Consider the following 26,392-nt stretch of genomic DNA (forward strand, 5'->3'; position numbering starts at 1 on the left):
CATGTCATGCTCAGAGAAACGATGACAGATGTCCATTACAGGGATGACATACTGGATCCCCATCTTCCACCATACATAATCCAAATCAGATGTAGAAAATAGCTGGTTCTTTGTAAGGTTACCTTAATGTGCCACTTCCACTACACCATATGCAGGGTGAGACGTAGCCCAGTGGTAAAGCATTCGTTTGATGCATGGTCAGTTTAGGATCGATCCCTGTCGGTGGTCCCATTGGGCTATTTCTCGTTCCAGCCAGTGCTCCACAACTGGTGTAACAAGGCTGTGGTATGTGCTATCCTGTTTATGGGATGGTGCATATAAAAGATCCCTTGCTGCTAATCGGAAAGAGTAGCCCATGAAGTGGTAACAGCAGGTTTCATCTCAAAATATCTGTGTGGTCCTTAACCATATGTCTGATGTCATATAACAGTAAATAAATGTGTTGAGTGCGTCATAAATTATAACATTTCTTTTTTTTACACCATATGCAGGTGCTTAAGTCGTATTGTCCTCATTAACATTAGTGCATGTCTATATCATGCTTGGTTGTTAATATCCATTATCAACAGGAAAGAAACCAGTGTGAGTGGAGTGACCAGCTCAGTCTCCGGATCTCAATCCAGTTGAACGTGTGACACATGTATTGATTTTGACATATGAACACTGAAAATACAGTTTTAAATGATCCACTGATCCTATACACATGACCCTTGTAGCTCATTTTCCCTCTCTTCAAATGGACTGTTCACTGCAATTTTCTATCTACTAAACATTTCATTATTATACATTATTATTTGTTGAGTAATGTTAAATGCATTACAACTAATGATCTGGAGTTCATGATTCTTAAACTTTGAGTAGTACAATGTGTGTGTATATTTATTTATTTTGTATAAATTTTAAGCAGACATTTTTAAATAGATTTTTTTTAATTCTTCTTAGTTAAGAAAACGATGCTCATTAAAACAATGTTTAAACTGATTTACAAGACAGAAGTCCATGTAACATTTCATTTAGCACCATTCTAGTCCACTAATGTTTCACAGTATCACACCAAACAGTCTAACAAATTATCTCACCAGTTATTACCTACAGACATTGGCCAATGCAGACAGATTATTTCAATGTTTACAATACATCAAGTGAGAACTGGGATTAATTTATAAACATTTATTACAAACAGAAGTAAAAATAGCAAAAATCTGCCAGTGACAACCATTTATATGGACATTTAGTTAATATCATCATAAAAAACCAATACGAAAACCAGAATCTATATTAAAAATTTTAAACCATGATTGAAATATCAAACATCAAGAATCAAAGAATACATGTATATATCCTGCCTCCACCAATATTTGAAGTAAATTAATCTTGTACAGTAATTAAATAAATAGTCAGAGTTCAATAATTAATTTTAATGACTACCCGGAATGTGACAAAAGATTAATATTAAAACAATAAAATAACTTTGTATTCCTTATTTTATTCTTATTTTTTAAAAACATCGTATCAGAACCTTAATTTGTTAAAAATACTTTGTCAATTTGAGTATCTGTAATAACAAAATTACTAAATAAGAATGTCACAGCACCATCTGATTTGAAAGCATTAACAAAAGCAAAAAACCCAAAACAAAACAAAACCCCATTGAAAAACATAACCCCTCTAAAGAAGTAGAAAAAAGATTGAAGAAAGAAAAATGAATGCCTTAAATGTGTAGAATATAATAAAGTAACCTATTACTCTGTATGATAGTTGCTCACAGGGAAAGTACCATCAACAATCAGATCTACTAAAAGGCACCGATCCTAGTTATTAGGCAGTGTCACATACCAAACTAAATTACAACTTTTGTACACTACACTTTCAAATTCCTGCTAAAATGATCAATTTTGGCAGATTCAATGCATTTCTGGGCCCATGCTGATAAACGTTTTGAGCCTAGACTCAAATCTTTAATCACATGATTACAATTTGTATGGCATTGCCATGGCGTTAAAGTCTCAGACTACTAGAGTCTTGAGTCTAGAGCTTTAAAAGCACGGGACCTGGCCTGGCGCTTACAAAACTTTTAGAAGTCTAGATTCAAGACTCTAATAAGAGTCTGAGACTTTAATGTTATGACATCATCATACAAACTGTATGCGTGTGACATCATTAAAGATTGAGTCTAGACTCATAAAGGTTTATAGTCATGGGCTGTGGTCATCTTGATGTTTGCAGTAACTCAAAATACATTCTATGTGAAACAGAAACAGTATGTACCAGAGGAACTAGGATTAGTGACTTTCACACTAAAGGTGACATGAAATTAACATTTTCGATTGTAAAACAACAATAGAACACTCATTATATTTAAAGGCTTAGAAAAAGCAGACAGTTTTTGCTAATGAGACATTGCATAAATGGATATATAAATACTGCAAAAAAGAAGAATACACTGGTATTTTTATGTATATTAGAAAGAAAGAAAAAAAGAAGCAAAATAAAGTACATATTACAAACTGAACATCTATATATATTTTTTTTGTTATAGATATGAAAAACAAGTATTCTGTTAAATTTTGATATTTTGAAGGTATAACAATTTGAACACAAGTTAACAGACAAAAGATCACATACAGTTATATGTACAACCGATAAGCTCTGTATCTGCATTAACACTCGTACAAAAACACTCAAACGGAAGCACCATAAAGTTAATATAAAAAATGTAAATAGTACAGCTAATACATGTATATACAAGAATCAATATGACAAGATTAAATTACCACAAACTGCCAATTAAATGTGAACGTACCTGTAATGTATTTGCATCATAATAAAATTATGTCACTCTGTATATAGGAAACATACATAGTTTTACAAAACCATTTAATATATACAACATTTACATTCTTTAATCTTACATCAAAATATTACAGGCTAAACATAATGTGCACCACTATTTTAACTCTGGAATGATGTGGTACAAAAATGAAAACTGATATGAATCAAATACAAGATCATTTATGCTAAAATGAATAAGACTGTCAGAAATGTATCAAGTCTATCCATCTTGGCTAAAAAAAAGAAAAGAAAAAACCTATCAAGAAGAAACCAATTTCCATTTTAGTTTCTTCAAACATTTTGAGGTCATTAGGTTATACAATCAACACTTTATGCCAAGTTTTGTTTTTAAAAAGGAATTCACAGATAAATTAGTCTAACAAATTCACAATGGCATATCATCATTTAAGATGATAATCTCAAACGTAATGACTGCAGCTTGACAAGATTTGCGGTAAAGAACATACCTAACCTACTGGAGTCATCTAACAGATAACCGATTGCAACTAGATTATTGTGTCTCTATCCAATTATGGTTCAAACACATTGATCTCGACTCACCTCAGCTTTTTAGACTTTCTGTTCAGGAAGAGAGAGGTTAATATTCATTCTGGGTGGGAGTAAATACAGACTGTGTTTTGTGATTAATTCACTGCATACCGTGGACAAATAATTCAAGTTAAGGGGACATCAGTACGTTGAAGTTCAATTTCAAGAAAACTGTTTGAAACATGTTTTTATAATTGTTTGAAACATATTTTTATAACTGTTTGAAACATGTTTTTATAACTGTTTGAAACATGCATTTTTATAACTGTTTAAAACATGTGTTTTTATAACTGTTTGAAACATAAAAATCTCAAATTAATATCTCTTGGACACTCTTGAGTAGTGTGCAATGAACACACATACAATCATGACTGTGAAGTAGAAAATCTACTTAGTGCAGTTTCTTCTTAGCTAGTAAGTAATAGTCATACTGGCATCAGAATTTGGGAAGAATTTTAACATGTCTATAGCATGTCCATAGTCATATGAAACTGTCTGGTCAAGTTTGATGCATTTAGTCAATGGTATGAGTACAATGACATATACAGATCATGTCAATCACAATGACACCACTAGAGCACATTGATTAATTGATCATCAGCTATTGGAAGTCAAACATGTGGTAATTTTGAGGTAACCTGTTATATTTTTCCATTAGCAACAAGGGGTCTTTTATTTGCATTTTCTTACAGACAGGCCTGCACATACCACAGCCTTTGACAAGTCAATTTAGTCATACTGGCCATGGTGTAGAGTAATGCTTATTATCTGGTGACATCACTGAGGTTCAAGTCAAGTCATATTGGCCATTGATGTACATCAACAATACTATTATTAACAGTGACTGGTGCAGTCATACTGAACAATGTTGTATGATGATACCTATTTTCAAATGAAATTAGTTATGTTTATTGATCACTTCTATGGTGAAGTCAATCAAGTCATATTGGACAATAATATGAAACGATGTGTATTGTCTGGCACAGTTAATCAAGCCATAATTGCTTAATATAATGGCACTTTGTTTGAGTCAAGTTAATAAATCATTAATATGGTATCGTATAATAAAATATCTATATACGGTTTTCAGCGTTATATAGTTTAGAACATATCACATAAAAGTACAACCTCTATAGAATAGAATAGATGTTTAATGACACCCCAGCACGAAAAAGACATAGGCTATTGGGTGTCAAACTATGGTATACAACCTCTATAATGCATTCAGAACCTTACTTTATCAAACACTGATAAAGAACAGCCGTCTACAGGAACTTGCAACTAGATAAGACTAAAGAAATTTAAAAAAAGAAGAAGAATATAATATTACTTTTATTAATGACCGTAGTTTTTAATAACTAAATATTAAAACAAATGGTCATGTTTGAGAACTTGGAGTTAAAATGGTTAATTTTATAACATTAAACATTTGTAATCATAAAGTAAGTTTTCTACAAATCATAAAGTAAGTTTTCTACAAATCATAAAGTAAGTTTTCATTTTATCTAAATTAAGGGGTGTCTAGTAAAAAAACTAAATGTACAATTTGATTATTTAGCCAACAAATACATGTATATAAATCATTTTCAAATGTACAATAACAAATTTCATTGTAATGCATACGGTACTTCAAGGTAGACTGATGCATTAGGGTTGTTTTATTTTTAGTAAAAACTAAAATACAAATAAAACCAATCAATGGAACTGGTTTTTTTAGAACCAATAAATATCTGGATATCCATAAAAAGACAAATTTTTACATTTATGTAACAACAATTTTAATATACTGCATACTGACATAGGTTATTTGTATGCTAAAATCTGCAAAAATAAATCTCAGTCACAGTTTAAACAGTCTTAAATAAACGTTTCATTAACAAACCATCGGAATGTCTTTCAAACCAATTTCAAGCAAAGTGATAAAATACATTTTTATTTAGCCATATAATACAGCATATTCATAACCACATTTTGAGCGTTTTGAAAAAACAGGTATCTTCAGTTTGATGTTATTAAAATACAAATTCCATAAATAAGACCATGAAAACTGTTTATAAAGTTCATGTGGTCTTAGTTCCAGTGTGGTCGTGTGGTTATGACACACATTGATTAATTTTATCTGAACAATAAAACTATTAACATATTCAAGCTCTATCTCGACATACATTTATGACAATCCAAAAGATATTTTGACAAGGTCGTGACGGTATGCTCCCATGAATTCGATCAGGTGTTTTGTTGATGGATGAACACTATACTTCCTACTTAACCTTCAAGAGGACTGCCACTATCCAGGATGATGCATCCTTCCTACTTAGCCTTCAAGAGGATTGCCACTATTTAGAATGATGAATTTTCGTCTTCAAAACTGCCATTATTCAGGATCCATTCTTACCATCCAGTCTTTAAGAGGACTGCCACTATTGAGGATGATCCATTCTTACAATCCAGTCTTTAAGAGGACTGCCAATATTCAGAATGATTCATTATCATCCAGTCTTTAAGAGGACTGCCACTATTGAGATGATCCATTATTGCATCCAGCCTTCAAGAGGACTGCCACTATTCAGGATGATCACTCTTCCAAGTTAGTCCTGAGGACTGCCACTATTCAGGATGATACAAGTAACATTTCCAAAACTTGAATGACAAATCATAGCCAGTTTAAAAAAACAACCAAGACTTTTTAAAAAAATGTATCTTCCCAAACAACTTGTTTTAGATAACTTCCTAATCAAGCAAATTAATAATATTCCATTAGGTAAACTGTCTATTCAAGTACGGACATGTAGACATTACAACATTATATCAATAGCAACAATTATCTTTAAACAAGTAAAACTTGGGTGGGGTGGGCAAGACCCTTGCCAACAATAAATTGTTGGAATTACGTAATTTCTTGTGCATAAAATTTAAATATATTCAAATGCCCATCTGTTGTAAGTGGCATGTGAATTTAATTGTTTTAAACTATTTCCATGGAATAACTATAACAGATTACTGTCAAAATGTCTGCAAATTATACATTTTAAATTAATATATTGTTTTACTTTCTGTTTTATTTCAAAGCTGTTTCAAATTTCAGTGATATAAATAAACATGTTGGTGATGTATGCACAAAAGTCAGCAGATGTTTCTCAGCGTAATTAAAATCTAATTTTGTCTCTCGTCACCTTTGTGTCAACAGGACACCTGTCTAAGCTGCCATTTTGAAACATTTTCTTGACCTAACAAGTTGCCCTCAATAAAACCTTTTTAATAGCTATGGAATATTATTTTTAATAATAATATCACAGAAACTTAAGACTAGACCTGTACCCAACTAAACCTTACAACCTACTGCAAGAGCAATCAGTCAGTTTAATCATCTATTTTACAACACAAATTAAGGATCATAAAAATCCAGATAACAATAACAAGTTACTTTAACATGCACTTAAATAAAATAAAAAATCCAGATTGTATTTATTTATAGCTGTGTATTTGAAACGGCATTTGCAAATGATTGTGAACCCGTTCTCGTATCTTCAAAACATTTAGAAACAAGTTCCCAGCACCAGAACAGTTTCGAATACACCATAGAAATCTTACTGATGACTTTAAAAAGTGAAAGAAAAAGTATATTTCAGTTGAATGGTGTATCAAACACTCAATGTTACACTCTTTATCCAAGCAGTAACATTACTATTCATGCAGTGTGATTACTATTACTACAATAAATAATAAAATTCAGATTAACTTGTAGATAAAAAAATGTAAGAGTCACACCTTCGCTAGACAACTTATTATCTGGAAATTCTTAAATGAATAACAGACCTAGTAATTAACTGAAATGTTTAAAGACAAAGAGCTGAATTTACAAAACATAGTTAGACTTTAGTCATATGTGTAGCTTTCATAAACATCTGTGCACATTTAATAATATTTTATGACAGATGTAGGTATTTAGCCACACACAAGAATAAAAAAAATTAATTCAACTGAAAATGTATACAACATGATATGTTTAAAAAACCCATACGTTTAGAATCCATTGGAATCAAATAACCTACCCACTTGAATAGAAAAACCTGAGGGTTAAAAAAATAAAAACAAAAAAACTGAAAAGAAAGTCAACCAGGTATCTGTGGCTATTACACACACCTATGCATAATGATACAATGTTGCAGCGTAATACAGGCAACCCACCGACTGAGAAGACAAAAGAAAAAAAAAAGTAAAACAAGGCAACCGAACTTGGTATAACTCTTCCTGGTACTGTCCTGCAGTGGTGTATAGAAGACCTGCTTCTGAAATGTAGCCAGTCCTGTGACAAGGCGACTAGTGAAACGGTCGTTCATAAAGATGATGGTGATCAGATGTAACTCTGGAACTGTCACTTTATACTGACAAAGTGTGCAACTGTCGTCAGTCAATAAATTCAACATAGTTTTCTGGAATCAAACCGTATCTTCCATTTATTGAACCCTCAAGCCAATGAGGTTCTCTTGAATGTTTGACTGGAAAAAAGAAAAAGAAAGAAATATATGAAAGGCTTTAATATATCTTAATTACCAAGTCTTATGCAGCAATCGGTTTTACTTCTTTAGGTTAGTGTTGTTTAATGGAAAATCAATGTATACTACTCAAAAGAATTTAAGGGTCAAAAATTTATAACCAAATAAGTTTCAGAGTGTATTAGATTGATGATGTAAACTACACCAAAAATTTAATTTATTGTTCCATATTTACAAAAAACCACAAATAAACGTCACTGTATACAAGAAAGTCACATGACATGCTGTCAAAGTTGAAGGTTGTCAAACATGGATTTTACACATTAGAACATTCGTTTAATAGTGTGTGAATCCACCCCTGGCGCAAATACACTTGACACATCGTTGCCTCATGCTGTTGATCAGACGTCTGAAGAACTCTTGGGGAATGGCCTGCCACTCTGCCATAAGAAGTTGACCCAGATCATGAAGGTTGGCCGGAGGGGCATGGTTATCCCGAACTCTCCTGCCTAATTCGTCCCAGGCCAAGTCAGGCGAATATGCTGGCCAATCCATCCTGGCGATACCTTGTTGTCTGAGAAAGTCCGTTACCACCATGGCGCGGTGGGGTCTGGCATTGTCATCCTGCAGAACTGCCCCGCCGCCAATCTGCTGAAGGCCTGGTAGAACCAACGGCCGGATAATCTCATTCAGATAGCGGATTCCATTCAAATTGCCATCCACCACATAGAGGGAGGTCCTGTGGTGGATAGAGATGCCGCCCCACACCATGACGCTGCCACCACCGAACCAGTGACGTTGTCTAACGTTAACGTCAGCGAAGTGCTCCCCAGGACGTCTGTAGACACGAACCCGACCGTCGTTGAACTGGAGACTAAACCTGGACTCATCAGTGAACATCACTTGACCCCACTGAACACGTTGCCACCGCAGATGAAGCGTGCACCAGTGACGTCTGGCCGTTCTGTGATGTGGTAGGAGTGGTGGTCGAACAGCCTGGCGACAGCAGCGTAGATTATTGGCTCTCAGACGATTGCGTATGGTTTGATCAGACACTCGAGTTCCAGTTGCAGTCCGCAGATTGTCACGTAATCGGCGTACAGTTGACGTAGAGCCATATTGGTGATGTAGCGGTCCTCTCTATTTGTAGTGCTTCGGGGTCTTCCCGAATGTGGACGATTTCGAACAGAATTCGTTGCTTGGTACCGTTGCCACAGTCGGCCAACGACACTCTGACTGACACCAAGTCTCAGAGCAACATTTCTTTGCGTATTGCCATCCTGAAGCCAAGCAATAGCCCTTCCTCGATCTTCGATAGTCAGTTGAAGTCGTACCATTGTCAAATTTGGAGTGTGCACCATACACGAACGCAAGCTCCAATTATACGGAAATTCAGCATTGGGAACATGGAATACACGTGCAAAGCGTGCAAATGAAGCGCTTTGTGAAAAAGCAAGTTATGGGCACTTAGCAGACCTTTCGCTTTCGCCCTAATTTACATGCAAATGTAAGCATGTTTTCGCCATTAGAACTAGTCGAAAGTGTCAATGACAGTGGAGTTTAATTCATTTATGGGTTGCTTAGACCCACTTTCGTCAAAATGGAACAATACCATGTGTGACATTATGGTCTAGCTAATATAATTGACATTCAGAAAATAATGTCGAAACTATCGTCTGACCCTTAAATTCTTTTGAGTAGTATACATTTGCTTTCAATGGAGATACAGCTTATATTTACCGATAGGGTTTTCTCTGTATGTCCTAGTGATATGTAAAACTAAAATTACAGAAATGATTAACTATTTTAGGAATGTGATCCCCATTTAAAAATAAAAGCTGAAAATTCTATACCACACATAAATAAATGTAATTTTTCATTATTTCAGATCAAATCTCATCTGTATACTTTGTGAAGATTGTTTTATGTACAAATAAAAGGAGCTGAAATCAGACAAAAAACTATTTTAAAGATCACATCTCTGCATTTTGAAGAAACAAGTAATAATCCTAACCATTATAAATGAGCTGATTTGCTTCAAATGACAACTCGGTTTCATTCTCAGCTGTACACTGGTATAACGCCCGGACCGTCCTGAAAACAACAAACACATATGAACATTAAAATAGTTTTAAACGTATATTATCTACAATGAGAAATCTTGCAAGGTTTGAAAGGTAGGGTGGTTACTGTGAGCAAGTATGGTAAAAAAAAAGAGTTTAAGGTACTGCTAAAATTTGGAACTGAGAAGTTTCTTTCTATTTATACATACTACAGGGACAGGGACTAAAATAGCACCTTGGCCAGTGGAAATGGTAGGGCTCTGGGGTCATTTTCCTTAAGACTAAAGTACTAATCAAAATTATACCAAGGTGATTTTCCAGTCTTATCCCTGGAATAAAAACCATAAAAATGTGTCAGTGTTATCATGACCTGTTATGGTATTCAAATAACCGGTCCAAAAACCGACAATAAATGACCTTTTATAGACAGAAATATGAGATGTATTTACAATTTTACTGCAAAACTTATTTAATTTAAAACAGACTATAAAAGTCCTAAGCTTATTTAAAGTTATAAGCAATTTCCCTCTCTTATTCTCCAGATGGAAAAAGGAATAAACAGCTTTCACAAGTTTACTAACTGTAACGGAGACTGCAGGTCCACGTACCATATTGATACCAGAAATAATACACCTGTCATTTCCAATACAATGAAGTTCAATAAACTGCTTTGTTAGATTAAGATTTAAAAAAATTATTGATTATGGATACATCAGTAATTTTGTTGTTAGCAAATTTATATAATTATTTTAATTATTTGATTTAATATGCTGGACTGCTATGTATTCTTACACTTAGTACTTGTGATTTCACCTCTCAGGTGTAATCAATATCAACCTGGGTTTTATAGTCTGTTTCAAATTACATAAGTTTTGCAGTAAAATTGTAAATACATCTCACATTTCTATTTATAACAGGTCATTTATTGTCATTTTTTGTACTGGTTGTTTGAATACCGGAACACGTCATAATAATACTGACACATTTTTATGGTTTTTATTCCAAGGATTTTCATAACTAATATATAAGACTGGAAAATCATCTGGGTATATTTTGATTAGTACTTTAGTTGTTATTTTAGCTAAGATCATGCCCAAATGATTTACATAAATTAACTAACAGACACTAACATTATGTATTAGCAAAGGTGTGGAGTTTTGCCAATATAATCATAAGATTATAGAACAATGCGTTTACTGCACTCCTTACCGTCCTGGCGGTTTGTTTGTGCTGCTGGATGTGCTACCTATACTCCCAGTCATGCTGGTATGCAGTGACGAGTTCCTGTAAAATACAACACAATACAACACTTATAAATAACGGTTTTCACTTGTGGGTCAACACCAATAAAAACCCAAGATACATTTGATTAAGACAGGGCAACACACCTCAGTATTTTACAAGTAAGTAATGTTTTTATTAATTCCATTTTCATTCAAATCAGCCTTTTAACAAAACATTGGCATGTGAAAAGAAGCGTTGTGAGTACTGGTAAAGACTGGGTCCAACGTGTATCCAAAGTTCAAGGTCCATAACTCTCATTACAAATGGGTGACACCAGTAGGGGACTAATAAGCAGCCTCTTACTTACAAACATGTTGAACACTCGGAGAATACTTATCTTTCTTAATACTTGCAATGAAAACATAGCAAGACATTTTACTTTACAAACATCATTTGCGTCTTAGGAAAACCCCACCTAAACACATACTAACATGTTTGAGAATGACTACAATAACAACTTATTAAATGTGTTACTTACATGACTGGGGTTCCTGGGGCACTATAATCGTTTGATGATCTTTTCTTGACACTGCCGCTGCAAAACAAAATTAAACAGTAAGAATAACATAAAAACAGCACAAACAGCACAGCCAGGCACTGTTATGTTTGGATTACTTTCCACAGATATTATAACATTTGTTTCATTTTGTACTTACATGTCTTACATGAAAAGCACACATGAAAGATTCACACCTACTGGTGCTTCAAAACACCATTAACAGCAAGAGATCTTTTATATGCAACCTGTGCACCACGACTGGTACATGAAAGGCCGTGGTATGTGCAATCCTGTCTATGGGATGGTGCATATAAAAGATCCCTTGCTGCTAATCGAAAAGAGTAGCCCACAGACAGGATAGCACATACCACGACCTTTGATGTACCAGTCATGGTGCACTGGTTGGAGCGAGAAATAGCTCAATGGGCCCACCGACGGGGATCGATCCCACACCAACCGCGCATTGAGCGAGCGCCTTACCACTGGGCTACATCCCGCCCCCTAAATAAAATGTGTTGAGTGCATTGTTAAATAAAATATTTCTTTCTTTTATATGCATCTTCCCACAGATGGGACAACACATACCACAGACTTTAATATATAAGGCACTGATTGGGACCGGAAAAACTGGGTTGTCATGCCATGACCTAAAAAGACCAGGCCCTTATAAGGGCCCCTATGAGCAATCTAGGCAGACATCTCAACACCAACTAGATTATAGTAACGAGCTACTCTTGGCAAACTAAGTTCCAAAACATATATAGCTCTCCCTTTTCCAATGCGCCAAATTTCCTTCATTCAAACTGCACACCTTTTGACCTTTGGCATTAATCCTGAGACATTCCAAATTCCATAGCACCCAAACCAACCCCCCGCCTGCTACTGGCCCCAGTTGGGCTGCTGGTGCTCTCTTGCACCTGCCAGTGCAGGCGGTCCCTTCTCCCACCCACCCCAATCCTTTCCTGTCCTGGATGGAGGAGACGGCTGAGGCCGGCACCTGTGCCCATGACAGGCGTGAACTAAAACAGCTTGCTCTGAATGTACACGTTAATCCCTACACCATACCATACTGGAAAAATACCAATTAGAGGACTGAGGTCAGTGAGGTGGTTATCTTATAATCACGAACCTCTGGCGAGTGCTCTACTAACCAAGCTAGGTCCCAGCCCTGGAGAATAGCCGATTGCGATGATAATACTATCGCAACTCAAAATTAACAAATTCAATAAACTCTATATTTAAGAGAAAAAAAAAAAGGTTTTGAAAACTGTCATCATTTTAAAATAGAACTCACAATGTTGGTGCATCTGCTCCACTCCCAATATTAAATCTGTTTGCTGAAAGAAAGAATAAAAAGAGAATTACACAGTACAAATCAGATAAAAATGAAGAAAACTTGGTTGACCAGGATATATGGAAGATTTTAGTCATTTGACTGGCTGTTGTGATGTTTGGGCCAGTCCATGGGACTACAGCTAAAGTGTCATAGTCATAGGTTTGAACAGAAATATCTATTAAGTATTATTAAATAGTTTAATTTTTAAAAGAAGCCAGAGACCAAGGAGGGGAAAGAACTGGTTATGTCCACTCTGAGGTCACTTTTTTCTGGGGGGGGGGGGGGGGGGGGAGGAGTAAAATGTAATAACAAGAGTGATGCATTGGTACACCATATTAATACATAACATTGCTTTATTTTCTGATTTTCTAAAACTTATTAAATGTTAAAAAGTGTTTTTCTAAAAACCATGACTTACGACACAACAACTTCTAGCCTGGTGTTTATAAAACATTTAGTCTGAACTCCAGACTAACATTTGTTACAGTCCGAGACTTTAACATCATGGCAATGCCATACAAATGGTATGCGTGTGTTGTTATTACAGATTTAAGTCTCCACAAGTTTTATAAGCATGGGCCCTGGGTGTCAGCCCTTGAAGTAAAATGAGTAGCCCACAAACATCTCCATATTATAAAAATTACAATTTACTGCTGTTTGATACCAAATTAACACAAATAAATATGAAATAAAAAATACAACAACCATTTACCCATTGCACTGACACTGACATTGGAATACGTAATCCCACTGTTTGAGTCACGCCGAATTCCATCCAGTTTTGGAGACGCCATTTTTGGCAAGTGTGACTGGTGCGTAGGTTTGGAGTTTAAAGAATCAGAACTGCTACTAGTATTGCTGTGCGTCTCAAAACCTGCAAACATTAAGAGCATGGTGCAAAATACAAATAAATTAGTGATATCACAACATTAATTACTCCCTGGGAGAGACCTGTTGGTCAATCCCCAACATTAACACAAATGTCAATAAATATTGTTTAACCCCCCCCCCCCCCCCCAAAAAAAAAAAAACCCAACGCATAACCGTAACAATATATTACACAAATAATAAACCTGCAACTGTTATCAGCATGGTAAAAAAGAAAAATATAATTTTTATTACCAATTAATTACACAAAAAACGTAACTAACAATAAAATTTAGGACTTTAAAAAATTCAGAAAAACAGATTATCAATATTGTATTTAACATGAGTCAAGGTGCATAAATATAAAGCAAATGAATCTATGATTACAGACTTGAATTGAATTTAAAAATAAATAAATACACAATTATTTTCATTTTGCATTATTTAAAATATTAAATAATCATACTGGCACATCATTCATAAACCATTAGTAAACAAACTCTACAACTAATAACCAGTATGTGTGTAGTTAATACATTAACTCTGTATTGTAATTTGCTAGTAAAGTTAATAATAAACCAACACAAATGAGTAAAAATATCTACTTTTACTGTTTTTGTAATAAAACCATTACTGTAGATTAGTAGTGAAAAGATAACTCGGCTAATTTTTGTGTCGTTTTACAAGTTTTAAAAGAGTAATACTATACATATACTCATTTATTCAAATTAATATATCTTATTTTGCATTATGAAATGTTATCGGTGATTTCAAAATATATCTGTGTATAATAATAAACAAAAGAAAGATCTACATTCAGATTGGGAATGTTTTAGTCCAAAATTGGGAATAAAAAACAACATAACCTTTTGTGAATGGTGGGAATGATGCTGATTATCGGAGTCTAGAAACATGGGTGATAAAAACCATGTATACCATGGCCTTTAAGGAACCAGTCATGGGGCACTGGTTGAAATGGGTAAAAAAAAAACCCACAAGCATATCAAGGATAGTTGATCTCACTTCAGATAAGCACTCTATCACCTCATTTTTGAATGGGATTACATTCGAAAACATTCTGGAAACCCAAACTAAAAGTGTGCTGATAGTCAAATTTAAAAAACTTGACTTGTATTTCCACTACTGATCCTCTATACCCATCCCTTCTTCTAATAACAGTGCTTTTGTCAACAATTTCAGTCTTGCTTTTCATTAAAAAATTATTTAAATGTTGTCTGTCTCATGGAGAATAATCTTATATGTTTTCGGTTTGTAGGATAGTACAATTAAACCTCTCAAAACTGGACCCTACGTAAACCAGATTTCCCTCAAAACCGGACATTTTTTAGTCCCTTTTTAAAAATTAGTAAAGAACGCAACCTCATTAAACCAGACTTTTGACTTGGTTCCTAGGGTGTCTGGTTTAGAGGGTTTCACTGTATATCCCATTTGAGAAAATGTAATTCTTCACTATGGGTAAATATTACCATTTCATTTATAGCTTAAGTTTCAATGTTTTTACAAAGTGCACATAAACGATAAAAATTGTTGATACTTCCAAAACTTTTCCATTTTATTTTATATCAAGACTAACTGAAATCACCAACAAAAACTCTTTTAGTGGAGTCTGGGAATAGTGCATAATTTTAAATCAAACTTTTATAAAAGAAAATTTTTCAAAACTCAAACCGACATGCAGACTTCAGTCTATTTCTCTACACAAAATGTTAAATCAATGTTGATTAATAGTTACGTGCATCAGGACCTGTGCTTATAAAAAATTAAAAGTCAAAAGACTCGGGCATCAAAATAAGCATTGTCTGGTAACCCATATATAAGGTACCATAAAATATGGGTGTAGTAACCTATAAGGTCAAACACATTTATCATCAAACTTGTATGTATATCTTCTATTTAAAAACTATATATGATCAATAGTTGTCGAACAATTATGTCTAGAAACGAAGTACATTTATCAACTTTCTATGTATAAGGTAACCTGAACGACCATTCTTGACTTATTTCAACGCCTGAAAACATGAGATTTTAGCAAAACCTCCAGACTTTAACTACATATTATTTGAATGGGTAAGAATTTACTAAAGCCTTGAGTCTTAGACTTAAATTTTTATAAGCTCCTGGAACTGGTAAAAATGCTGCATCACAAAAGCTGATTATCAAAGGTTTCCACTACTCTAGACCAAGCGAATGATTGTATACCCCCAGTACTTGGATTGTAAATCTGGACCGGCCGCAGCTTGCCACGCCCACTTGATGGGGGTGCTGATGGGGGTGCTGACGGGTGAACAGGAGCCTGGTTTGCATAGATGGTTAACTGCCCAGCAGCGGAGGCGCCCCCGTCGCGTGATAATACTGGTGTGGAAGAGCTCATTGGTTGAGAACTGCTATCAGATCGGTTGTTAGACACCGCGTGAGACCTCACAGCATTATTCCGAGAGAAAGCCTTCCTCGAATCACTGGGGTCAACATCCTCAGGATCACTTTTAAAAATCTATTAAATACAGAAAATAAAAATATACTATATAGTGGGCAACCAACGAAAAAAAAGCGCAAATAAATACAAATACTCTGTCTACAATCCCATAGTTTAAATTATCAGATAAAAATTAAAATAGATGCTCTTGTCTTTTAACCTTTAGAATAAAGCAGACAATAGAAATTGCTCTTCATGACCTAAGGCAACACACTGTATCCTGTATTCACTAATTTATATTTCCTACCATTTGGCTCATTTTCAATATAACAGGACCTTGTTATATCACCTCTAGTTTTGTACAAAATTGCAGTACTTAAGATTTGCAGCAAACAGTTGACATCATGTTTGCATCTTTAATATTAATAAGTCAATATTAGCTTTATTTTGTACATATGGTAGTAATACTCTCTATTTTGCTGCTGATGTTTACCCATCAAATATTCTTTTTATAATCACCTTTTCATAGTTGTTGATAAGAATTTCCACCACTATATTGCAGAACTTTATGTCCATGATAGCCGCCATGGTTTCCTCTTCTGGTCTCATGAGGGTCGGTCCGAAGCAGACGCCGAGATTCCCGACAGTCATCTTGTTCTTGTCGCTCTCACTGGCCACCCTACGCGGTGAAAAACACAACTTACTCTAGTAGTGTTGGGAATTGAACTGATTTTTATCAATGATCATCAATCATAACCAACCAACTTTCAATTACACAATCAGTTAAAATTATATGAACTTATCAATTTCAAGTATATGGTCACTAATCTAAACAGAGAATAACCAGTTAATAACATAGGATATTGGCTTTACATTTTGACATACTAGTGGGAAATTTCTCATTCGGCCTCAACAGTATAAAGCAATATCCTACATCATAACTAGCTATTATATTTATACTGCAGGCCAATTATTTCAGCTACATTGTGTGATGACCTAGAGGTGAAATGAACAATTTTGTAATGTAGCTATGCGCTTGACATCACACATGAGTGACATCAAAAGTCATAATTGGCTAGTATACACTTATGACTTTGCTTTAATCGGTCATCATAATCAGCCAATAGAAATAGTGGTTGTAGGATAATTCACAATAATCAGCCAATAGAAATAGTGGTTGTAGGATAATTCACAATAATCAGCCAATAGAAATAGTGGTTGTAGGATAATTCACAATAATCAGCCAATAGAAATAGTGGTTGTAGGATAATTCACAATAATCAGCCAATAGAAATAGTGGTTGTAGGATAATTCACAATAATCAGCCAATAGAAATAGTGGTTGTAGGATAATTCACAATAATCAACCAATAGAAATAGTGATTGTAGGATAATTCACAATAATCATGGGTATGTTTATTCCCCAATAAACATCAATGTATAACAATGGCATGATTAGGTATGGCCATGTGACCATGTAAGAGTGCAGATATATAACATTAATTTGATATATACACATTATGATAAACATTATTTGGTAATAAATCACAGTTTAAAAATCTACGTATCAGTCTAATAATTCTCAGCTGTCCAAATTATTTTGCCAAAGTAATATTATGGGTTGAACACCACACCATTCACTTTTACAAGCATTTCAATACAATTTAATGTCAGAATTTTAAATATATTCTGTGACAAATAGGGCAATATCACGAGGGCAATATAAACGCTATTTTGAGGCAGTATAGTTGCTTGGTCACTACCATGCAAAAACCAATATACAGGTAGGCTCACCACAAATGTACATTTTAGTAAAGGTGGATCTTTTAGTGCTGAAAGGTGAAGCAGTACAGTCGCTTGGTCATTACGATGCAAAAATCAATATAGGCTCACCACAAATGTACATTATAATAAACGTTGATCTTTTAGTGCTGAAAGGTGAAGTGGTTTATATTATTATTATTATTACGACTATGTTTTTCAGTGTCTAAGATTGTGAAAACAAGGTTACAGCTTACTTGTGCAAATGTTCGGTGAGCAGATTTAACATCTCAAAGAACGACTCGGGCAGTTCGTAAACCAGCTTGTGAATGTCCAGTATCCGCAACGTTTTCGATTCTTGCTCTACAAAATAAATACAATATAATTTAAATGACCAAACTAATAACACATTCAAGTACGTATCTGTAAAGTATTTTGAAGAGCATAATAGTAATATTAATCTAGTTGTCTTTTTTTTTTTTTAACATTTGTACTAAAACCAATTATTAATGGTTTTTCCCTATAGGTAGTACTAAACCAAATAACTTCCGGCTGGGTCAAAGTTTGAGGTGCACCCAAATTTTGATAGAGAAGTGAACACCACAAGTCCTGTGATTGGTGATAAATGTGAGTGTGTTGGTTGTAAAAAAAAAAAAGTTTCATCTGGGCAAAAAATATATGCAATTTTATTTCATCTAGTACCACTGTGTCAAGTAGCCTTGTGCTTGAAACATGTATGGGTACCTGTAAAAAAAAAGTACTCTAATTTTGTGCGGAACTAGGTCAGTCATAGAGGCTACCTGTTATCTCAGAAATGAGCAGCTTGACACCCAATTTTTTCTGATTCACTTTAAGGGTGACGGGTGGTAGTATTCATATCCGTCGTGTTTATGTCGATTAATACATTGCAGGTAGGAGTTTTAGTCAGATATATTACTATTGTCGTCTATGGGATTTGATTTAGTAGTATACACCCTTTAGATGATGGAGATGTTTACATACAAAGTAATGCTTACTTGCAGCTTTAATAAAACTCTCGTGCAGTTTAAAAGACATCAAGGGTTCTGGTAAGGATCTGTAAAGAAATATGAAAGGATGTAATTATTAATTAAATGAGGTACATAAGAAAATCTTATACAGTACAAATCTAACAGGTACTTAAGTAAATGACCTGCAGGATCCATATACAGAGAATTCATTAAAAGTGGTTTTTTAATGTGGAAAATATCAACCGAGTCTGTGTTAATCGGTTTCTGGTGAGGCTCTTTCACATACTGTCACATACTGATTAACTATATTAAAAAACATGAATAGCAAATTCTATTTATCCTATAATACTTCTAAAATAACATTTTAATTTGATACTGAAATCACCTTCATCAATAATATGACATCATCACAAGTGTTGACGAAATATTATCAAAATATTGTGCTCAGGTGTACAGGTCTGGTTAATTTTACAAACAAATGATCCATTGACAGCAACAACAAACATTAACCGGGTTAATATATCAAAATATCAAATGGGTTTAGATGGTATCAGTAACATGGCAAAAATAATCAAATCCCAGTATAGATGATACCAGTAACGTCCTATATATTTTCAAATCCCAGTTTAGACGGTCATGTTACAACTGACCTGAGGTAATTTTTCACAACACTTCTTATAGTTTTGGATTGTTAAGTCCCAGTTTAGACGGTTAGTGTTACAACTGACCTGAGGTAATTTTTCACAGCACTAGTTATAGTTTTGGTCTCCCATACGGCAGGGTCGTCTAGATTCAATTTGTCTGCTTTCCTTCGATCTGAAACAGAACAGGACAAAATAAAATGTTAGATCTAATGCATAAATATAAAAATAACCCATATCTTTCATAAAGTGCATTTGTGCTATTTCTTCTTCTTCTAAAATTAGACAATAAAATTCAGTTTTAATTTTTTATTTTTTATTCAAATACAATTTGTTTTGTTCAAAATTTGAACAATAGCACCACCACAAACCAGACAACTTAAAAAAAACAAGAAAGAAAAAGTAAATACAAATTAATCAAACTCTTGTATATGTCTCATTATTTAAAAAAAAAGCAAATTAGATTCACTTGGGTCTAAGTTAAACACAATTATTGGGTAATAAATACAAATTCAACTCACTCAACTTTATATCCCATATGAATAATTTTCAATTAACACCCACTAAGTTAATCATGGCAGCTGAAAATTATTTTACTTAGGATAATGGAACATTATTTTACTTAGGATATCAATTTGACATCAAATGACTCCTGTCAATATCATTCATTGAGTGCAGCTAACCACAAGCAAACAAAAAAGCCAACATACCAAGTCCCATTTGGATTAGCCTATTGACCTTAGAGTTCACTCCCACCACTCGGTACAATCCCTGCTCATGCAAACCTGAAAGGAAACAATCAAAACAATGTAGCAGTATAAAGATGTACAGAAAATGTCTTAAAAGGTCAGAGCTAACATTTAGTCCATACAGTATGTTAATTAATTCTATAAAACAATGTAGCAGTATAAAAATGTACAGAAAATGTCTTAAATGGTCAGAGCTAACATTTAGTCCATACAGATGTTAATTAATTCTATAAAACAATGTAGCAGTATAAAAATGTACAGAAAATGTCTCAAAAGGTCAGAGCTAACATTTAGTCCATACAGTATGTTAATTAATTCTATAATCTTTGGCCAAACTGGGTAGTAGTACCTGGCAAGGCCAGAATCTACCCATGTTTGAACAGAGGACAATATTAAAAAATCTTACATAATTTGAATTTTGTTTACATTTTTTCTGTGATATTTTAATTGACAGAACTCGTAGGCTTAGACCTGTATGCATGTTCATTTATATTCAAATAAGTTATTTTTTATTGATAGCTCTATAGCCTATATTGATGCAGTCAACGATGTTGTGTTGAGTACATTACAAATCTCACTTTAATAGAGGACTGTCAGTGGTAATATCACAGATTTATCATTAACATTCTCATTCCAACCAGGCCATGGTGTGTGCTTTCCTGTCTGTGGGAAAGTGCATATAAAACATCCCCTGCTGCTAATGGAAAAATGTAGTGGGTTTTCTCTGATGACTACAAGTCAGAATTACCAAATGTTTGACATCCAATAGCCGATGATTAATAAATTAATGTGCTCTAGTGGTGTCTTTAAACAAAAACAAAGCTTAACTTTATTATTAACACTGAATTATTATTTGGCTAGAATCCTAGCAATTATGTTTAATCTTTTTATTTCTTATGACTTTAAAGATGGTTTCTCCTATAAAACTGGTCTAAGTGAAGGCAGGCTGCTTCACTAACCCCCTAATATATAGTCTCAAACCAAAATGGATAACTCTTGTAAGAATCTAAATCCGAGGTTATTAGGACTCAAATGGTGTTATCAAGAAAGATGAGCTGTCCTTGTTTTGATGTAAAACATGGAATGTTTGGCATGGGTATTTTGTAAACTAGTTTGTGGTTGGCATATTTCAAAAGTGATCAACACCAGACCCCAAAATTCAAATTAGCAGCTCAAACTGGATTCTGCCTTCAATAATTCCGTACATGTTTTAAAACTCCTGTTCAAGCTACTATAAACATTAGGAAAACCAGAAAGACATGGTGTACACACATTAATATTCTAAACAAGAAAATGTAATTAATAACCAGTTTTATTAAAAAAAATTTTTTTTACAATTATTACTGATGAAATGTATGACTTTTTTTTTCCATCCACCATCAAAACATAAAAACTAATGTGTCTATAGAAGACAAAGGGTTAACCAGAGTAGTAGGTTACTTAATCTAGATTTCAAACATGTTTCAAACATTGGTTAATCAAAATTTCCTCATATACTTTTGATAGTACAATGCATTGATTGTTAATTTGGCATCTTTGATTTCTATCAATGTCCGACGCCAAAACTATTTACATTTCACCAAGTCAAAATGCAGCCCTTCCTGCCTCCTACAAAACTATATTACTTTACTTCCTAATGTGAATGACTTAAAATGAATACAAGGGCAAACTTTGAAATTTCATCCGACACCAAAACTAGTATTTTGAAATATGCTCTTCTTAGGTGAAAGCAAAAATAGGAATTGAACTTGCTATTGGTTATAGAGACCACAAAATATACAGTAGTGTAGATTTAGATCATGTACATTGTGATCTATTTCATTATAGTGTTAATATTTAAAAGCTGTGAACAGAAAATTGTTTCAGTAAAGCTGCTGGCAAATGTATTTCCATGATAATTTGATGGGTCACGTGAAAGGTCATCTAGAAACTGGAAAACACTTGATTTACTAACAGAGACCTCCAGAACAAAATGGGTAGTTGGATGTGAATCAAAGTAGTTTGGTTGTTTTTATCTAAACAATACAAGTCTTGGTAATCTACTGCAGTTATTCGCTAACTTATTTTTTTGGTGCTGTGAGCATTTTGTAGGGGCAGAATATGAAAAACAGACAGAAAAAATTGATTCAATCGTTATCAATAGAAATATTTCCACAGGAGTAGCACAGTATGAATTCCGTAATAACAAATGAAGCAATCAAAAACCGTACTGTAACAATACAAACCTCTAGCTTCTATTGCCATTATACATTTCTTCATAAAGGTAAATCCTATATCATCCAGCAATGCTGAAGAGGGAAAAGAATTTAGCTTAGAAAACTTCTGTTATTAATAGCTATTTTGTGTTCAAGTTAATTTAATAACATTACAAAAATGGATGTGTTTAATAATAAAAAAAAGACAATATAAATATTTTGGGATTGTCTTCGTCAATCTTTTGTCTCTCCACATATGGAAAGTGTGCTCTAAAGACAGGAAACATAATTTTCAATCTACAAGAATACTAAAAGATATGCAGGATCAATGAGCTTAGTTAAACAACAATTCTGCAGAATTAAATGTCTTGCCTATCATAAACGTTTTCGATGCACTGTGATGAACATCCATTGGTGCAACTATAAACCAAGTTTCACTGACCTTACAGTTTGTGAGAATTTGATCTAAACGTGAACATTAATGCTGGAAAAGTAATATCTTTCCTTTTAACTACGTAAAGGCAAGACAAATACGCTACAATAGCCAACATGAGTTACACTGTCTGTTAACTAGGATCTGAATCTTTAACAGGATGTATATACATACTGTCTTCGGTTTTGGCTTTAGGGACCAGATAAACAGGTTCTTTGCCATCCATAGCTCCAAGCCACAATTTGCGATCCTCTTCCGACAGAGCTTGAAATGTCATTGTGCCTGGCCTTTGAAAAAATAAAATAAACACATTTACTAATGACAGAGCAAAAACAAATTAAATAACACTATATGAAAGTTAAAAAGTTAAAGTTTGATTTGTTTAATGACAACACTAGAGCACATTGATTTATTAATCATTGGCTATTGGATGTAATGCATTTAGTAATTTTGACTTATAGTCTTAGAGAGGAAACCCTCTACTTTTTTCATTAGTAGCAAGGGATCGTTTATATGCACCATCCCACAGATAGGATAACACATACCATGGACTTTGATATACCAATTATGGTGCACTGGCTGTAACGAGTAACAGATCAAGGACAGGTATCGATCCTAGACACTTTACCAGTGGGCTACGTCCTGCCGCAATCTTCATTAGAAAATTGCACAGGAAAAAAAATATACTTAGAAATTCTTAAATATATTGATCTCAAAATATAGATATGTTAGCGATTTCTCAGAACAATTCTCCGATAGATCTTGATGTACATATTTGATAATGCTTGCTTACTGCACAGAATAATCTATAAATATTTTATTATTATTATTACTGTGTAACATATTACTAAAAATTAAGAACACAATACTTTTCTTTGAATGTGATGTCGAAGCAGAACCGTTTCTCAATGGAGTCATGGGCTCGTCTGACAAGAAAAAAAGAAGAAGAAAAGAATTTCCATTACAAATGTGGTGCTCACATGATAAAGATGAAAGAATAACGATTATAAAGATAATACAATTGTGCAACAAAAACAAATATTTTAAAATGAGTGCCTGGGTGTGGATTCAAGGGGGTCAAAGGTGTCTAAACACCCACCTGCTCACAATAAAAAAAAAATTCCAATGTTTCAACAGCTAAATATTCTCACCTTGTACATGTATCCAAGATATGTTTCTCTGGAATGTTCTGCAATGGATAAATAAAAAGAAATTAAAATATAATAATAAATTTGAAGATATTATATTCAATCATAGAATCTTTAAACATAACATTTAAACAATGAAGGAAGGAAATGTTTTATTCAACGACGCACTCAACAATTTTTTTTAATTTATGGTTATATATGGTGTCAGACATATGATTAAGGACCACAGATACATGTATTGAGAGGGGAAACATACTGTTGCCACTTCAAGGGCTATTCCTTTCGATTAGCAGCAAAGGATCTTTTATATACACCATCCCACAGACAAGGTAGTACATACCATGGCCTTTGATATGCCAGTCGTGGTGCACTGGCTGGAACAAGAAATAGCCCAATCGACGAGGATCGATCCCAGACCAACTGCACATTGAGCGAGCGCTTTACCGCTGGGCTACGTCCCACCTCCATTTAATCAATGAAGACAAAAATTCTTAGAATATTACTAAAGCAATACAAGTCCCCAACAGACACCCACAAATGTTCAAACATGATCTATAACTCTTCATGATAAAGATAAACATCAAATTCCAGCTGAATATCTTGAAGCACTGTTGCAAAAACCTCCAGAGAACTATATAAAAAAGGAATATGGACTACAACTTTGTAGTTAAAAACCATGTCCCTCTAGGGTTTGTTTGGGGGTTTTGTGGGGTGGGGAGAAGAGATTTATACAGCACTGGCAACCTACTACCTACCCTAAGGAAATACCATACATATATAATAATTATAACAAATAAAATTTCATCAAAGAAACATCAACTGTTTTTAAAACTTTGTTCATAAAATATCTTCACTGATGCAAAAAACAAACAAAAACCCCCAAAACAACAACAACCCATAACCCCCCCCCACCACCACCACCACCACCACCAAAAATTAAAACCGAAAAAATTATTGATAAAGTTTTACCAGTTTTCCACCCATCTGATTGTAAAGAATCATGAAGAATTCTTTGGTTTCCTTTTTGTACTGACAATAATATTTTGTCCATGTTGTCCCTAAGGCTTCTGAAAAGTATCAAACGAGACAAGATATATGAGATAAAGATAGCACACTATACATTTAAAAATTAATTGATCTACATAAAATGTAACTTTTTCCATTTCCAGGGCAGGGTCATTGAACAATATTAAAAAAAAGTTTTTTTTATTTATACATTTAAAAAACCCCACCCAAACATAAACATTGCTTAAGAAGTGAAAACTTTACAAGGTTTTAGTTGCACCAATTTCAATAATAATTCCATCAAAACACAAGAGTAAATATACGATAAATACATGAAGCAATGGATATGAACTAGAACTTTACTACATAATTTGCTTATCATTTGCATGTGTGTGATGTTTGTGCATGCAAGTGTGAGTGTGAATGTACACCACATATATATGCAAGCACTATTTATGACAATGTTGTTTATGAAGATGACTTACTGCGTTCCATGAGATACAGATAGCCCTGTCTGGTGAAACCTCGAATCGTTCCGGACTGATCAATTGGCTTCTGTGGGCAAGACACCAATAATAAATATCTTGGAAACACTCATATTTGTGGCAAAACACATTACTGTAGACTAACAAATGTTTAAGAAAAACAGAATTATAATGATCAAATGATATTTTATCCAATCAACGTTATAAAAGCAAGTAGTAAACCAAATGTTCAGGTCTTGGTTTTACAAACTATAAAACAATCAACAAAGTTTCCAAATGCCATATTAGTTTGAATCTTGAGTCATAATCCAACAGACAATGACTTACAAATTTCAAGCAAATAAGTCCTGGCTAAAACTGACCTTTTATAGACTCAGAACTGTTAAAATAATGTAATAAGATTAAAAAAATAAAAAGATAAATGTAAAACTTGTAAACTTATACTTACTAATAATAACATTTCATTTACAAAAGAAACAGTAAATGTTGTCTATTTTAAAGAACAACTGTATGTATATATCATGTTGCCAGGCTTAATCTTGAACCAAAACACAAATTCCATAGTAGATCAAATCAAGTTTACAAATTTATGAAACAAACAACTTGGCAGCACACAATACACACAGT

At 33.8% G+C, this 26,392-nt stretch overlaps 1 protein-coding gene across 4 annotated transcripts in view; it reads right to left on the reverse strand.

The window, feature by feature from the left end:
* Positions 1-1,203: 1,203 nt before the first annotated feature.
* The window catches only part of LOC121374290 (rho GTPase-activating protein 26-like), an 83,619-nt gene continuing 58,430 nt past the window's right edge, over positions 1,204-26,392 (reverse strand). For 3 of the 4 annotated variants that reach the window (XM_041501332.1, XM_041501331.1, XM_041501329.1), the window contains 18 exons: positions 25,766-25,835; positions 25,245-25,342; positions 24,279-24,316; positions 23,997-24,053; positions 23,302-23,414; positions 22,725-22,787; positions 20,461-20,535; positions 19,838-19,925; positions 19,137-19,195; positions 18,378-18,483; positions 16,880-17,039; positions 16,147-16,438; positions 13,772-13,933; positions 13,018-13,060; positions 11,703-11,759; positions 11,150-11,224; positions 9,892-9,971; positions 1,204-7,880 (listed from right to left, as the gene is read on the reverse strand). In XM_041501332.1, the coding sequence (XP_041357266.1) occupies positions 7,789-7,880; positions 9,892-9,971; positions 11,150-11,224; positions 11,703-11,759; positions 13,018-13,060; positions 13,772-13,933; positions 16,147-16,438; positions 16,880-17,039; positions 18,378-18,483; positions 19,137-19,195; positions 19,838-19,925; positions 20,461-20,535; positions 22,725-22,787; positions 23,302-23,414; positions 23,997-24,053; positions 24,279-24,316; positions 25,245-25,342; positions 25,766-25,835 (1,728 nt within the window). In that variant the 3' untranslated portion in view covers positions 1,204-7,788. The remainder of the gene's footprint in view (positions 7,881-9,891; positions 9,972-11,149; positions 11,225-11,702; positions 11,760-13,017; positions 13,061-13,771; positions 13,934-16,146; positions 16,439-16,879; positions 17,040-18,377; positions 18,484-19,136; positions 19,196-19,837; positions 19,926-20,460; positions 20,536-22,724; positions 22,788-23,301; positions 23,415-23,996; positions 24,054-24,278; positions 24,317-25,244; positions 25,343-25,765; positions 25,836-26,392) is intronic. The other variant, XM_041501330.1, reaches the window with a different exon arrangement.

The sequence above is a fragment of the Gigantopelta aegis genome, chromosome 6 (genome assembly GCF_016097555.1).
Source record: "Gigantopelta aegis isolate Gae_Host chromosome 6, Gae_host_genome, whole genome shotgun sequence".
Taxonomy (NCBI): Eukaryota; Metazoa; Mollusca; class Gastropoda; order Neomphalida; family Peltospiridae; genus Gigantopelta; species Gigantopelta aegis.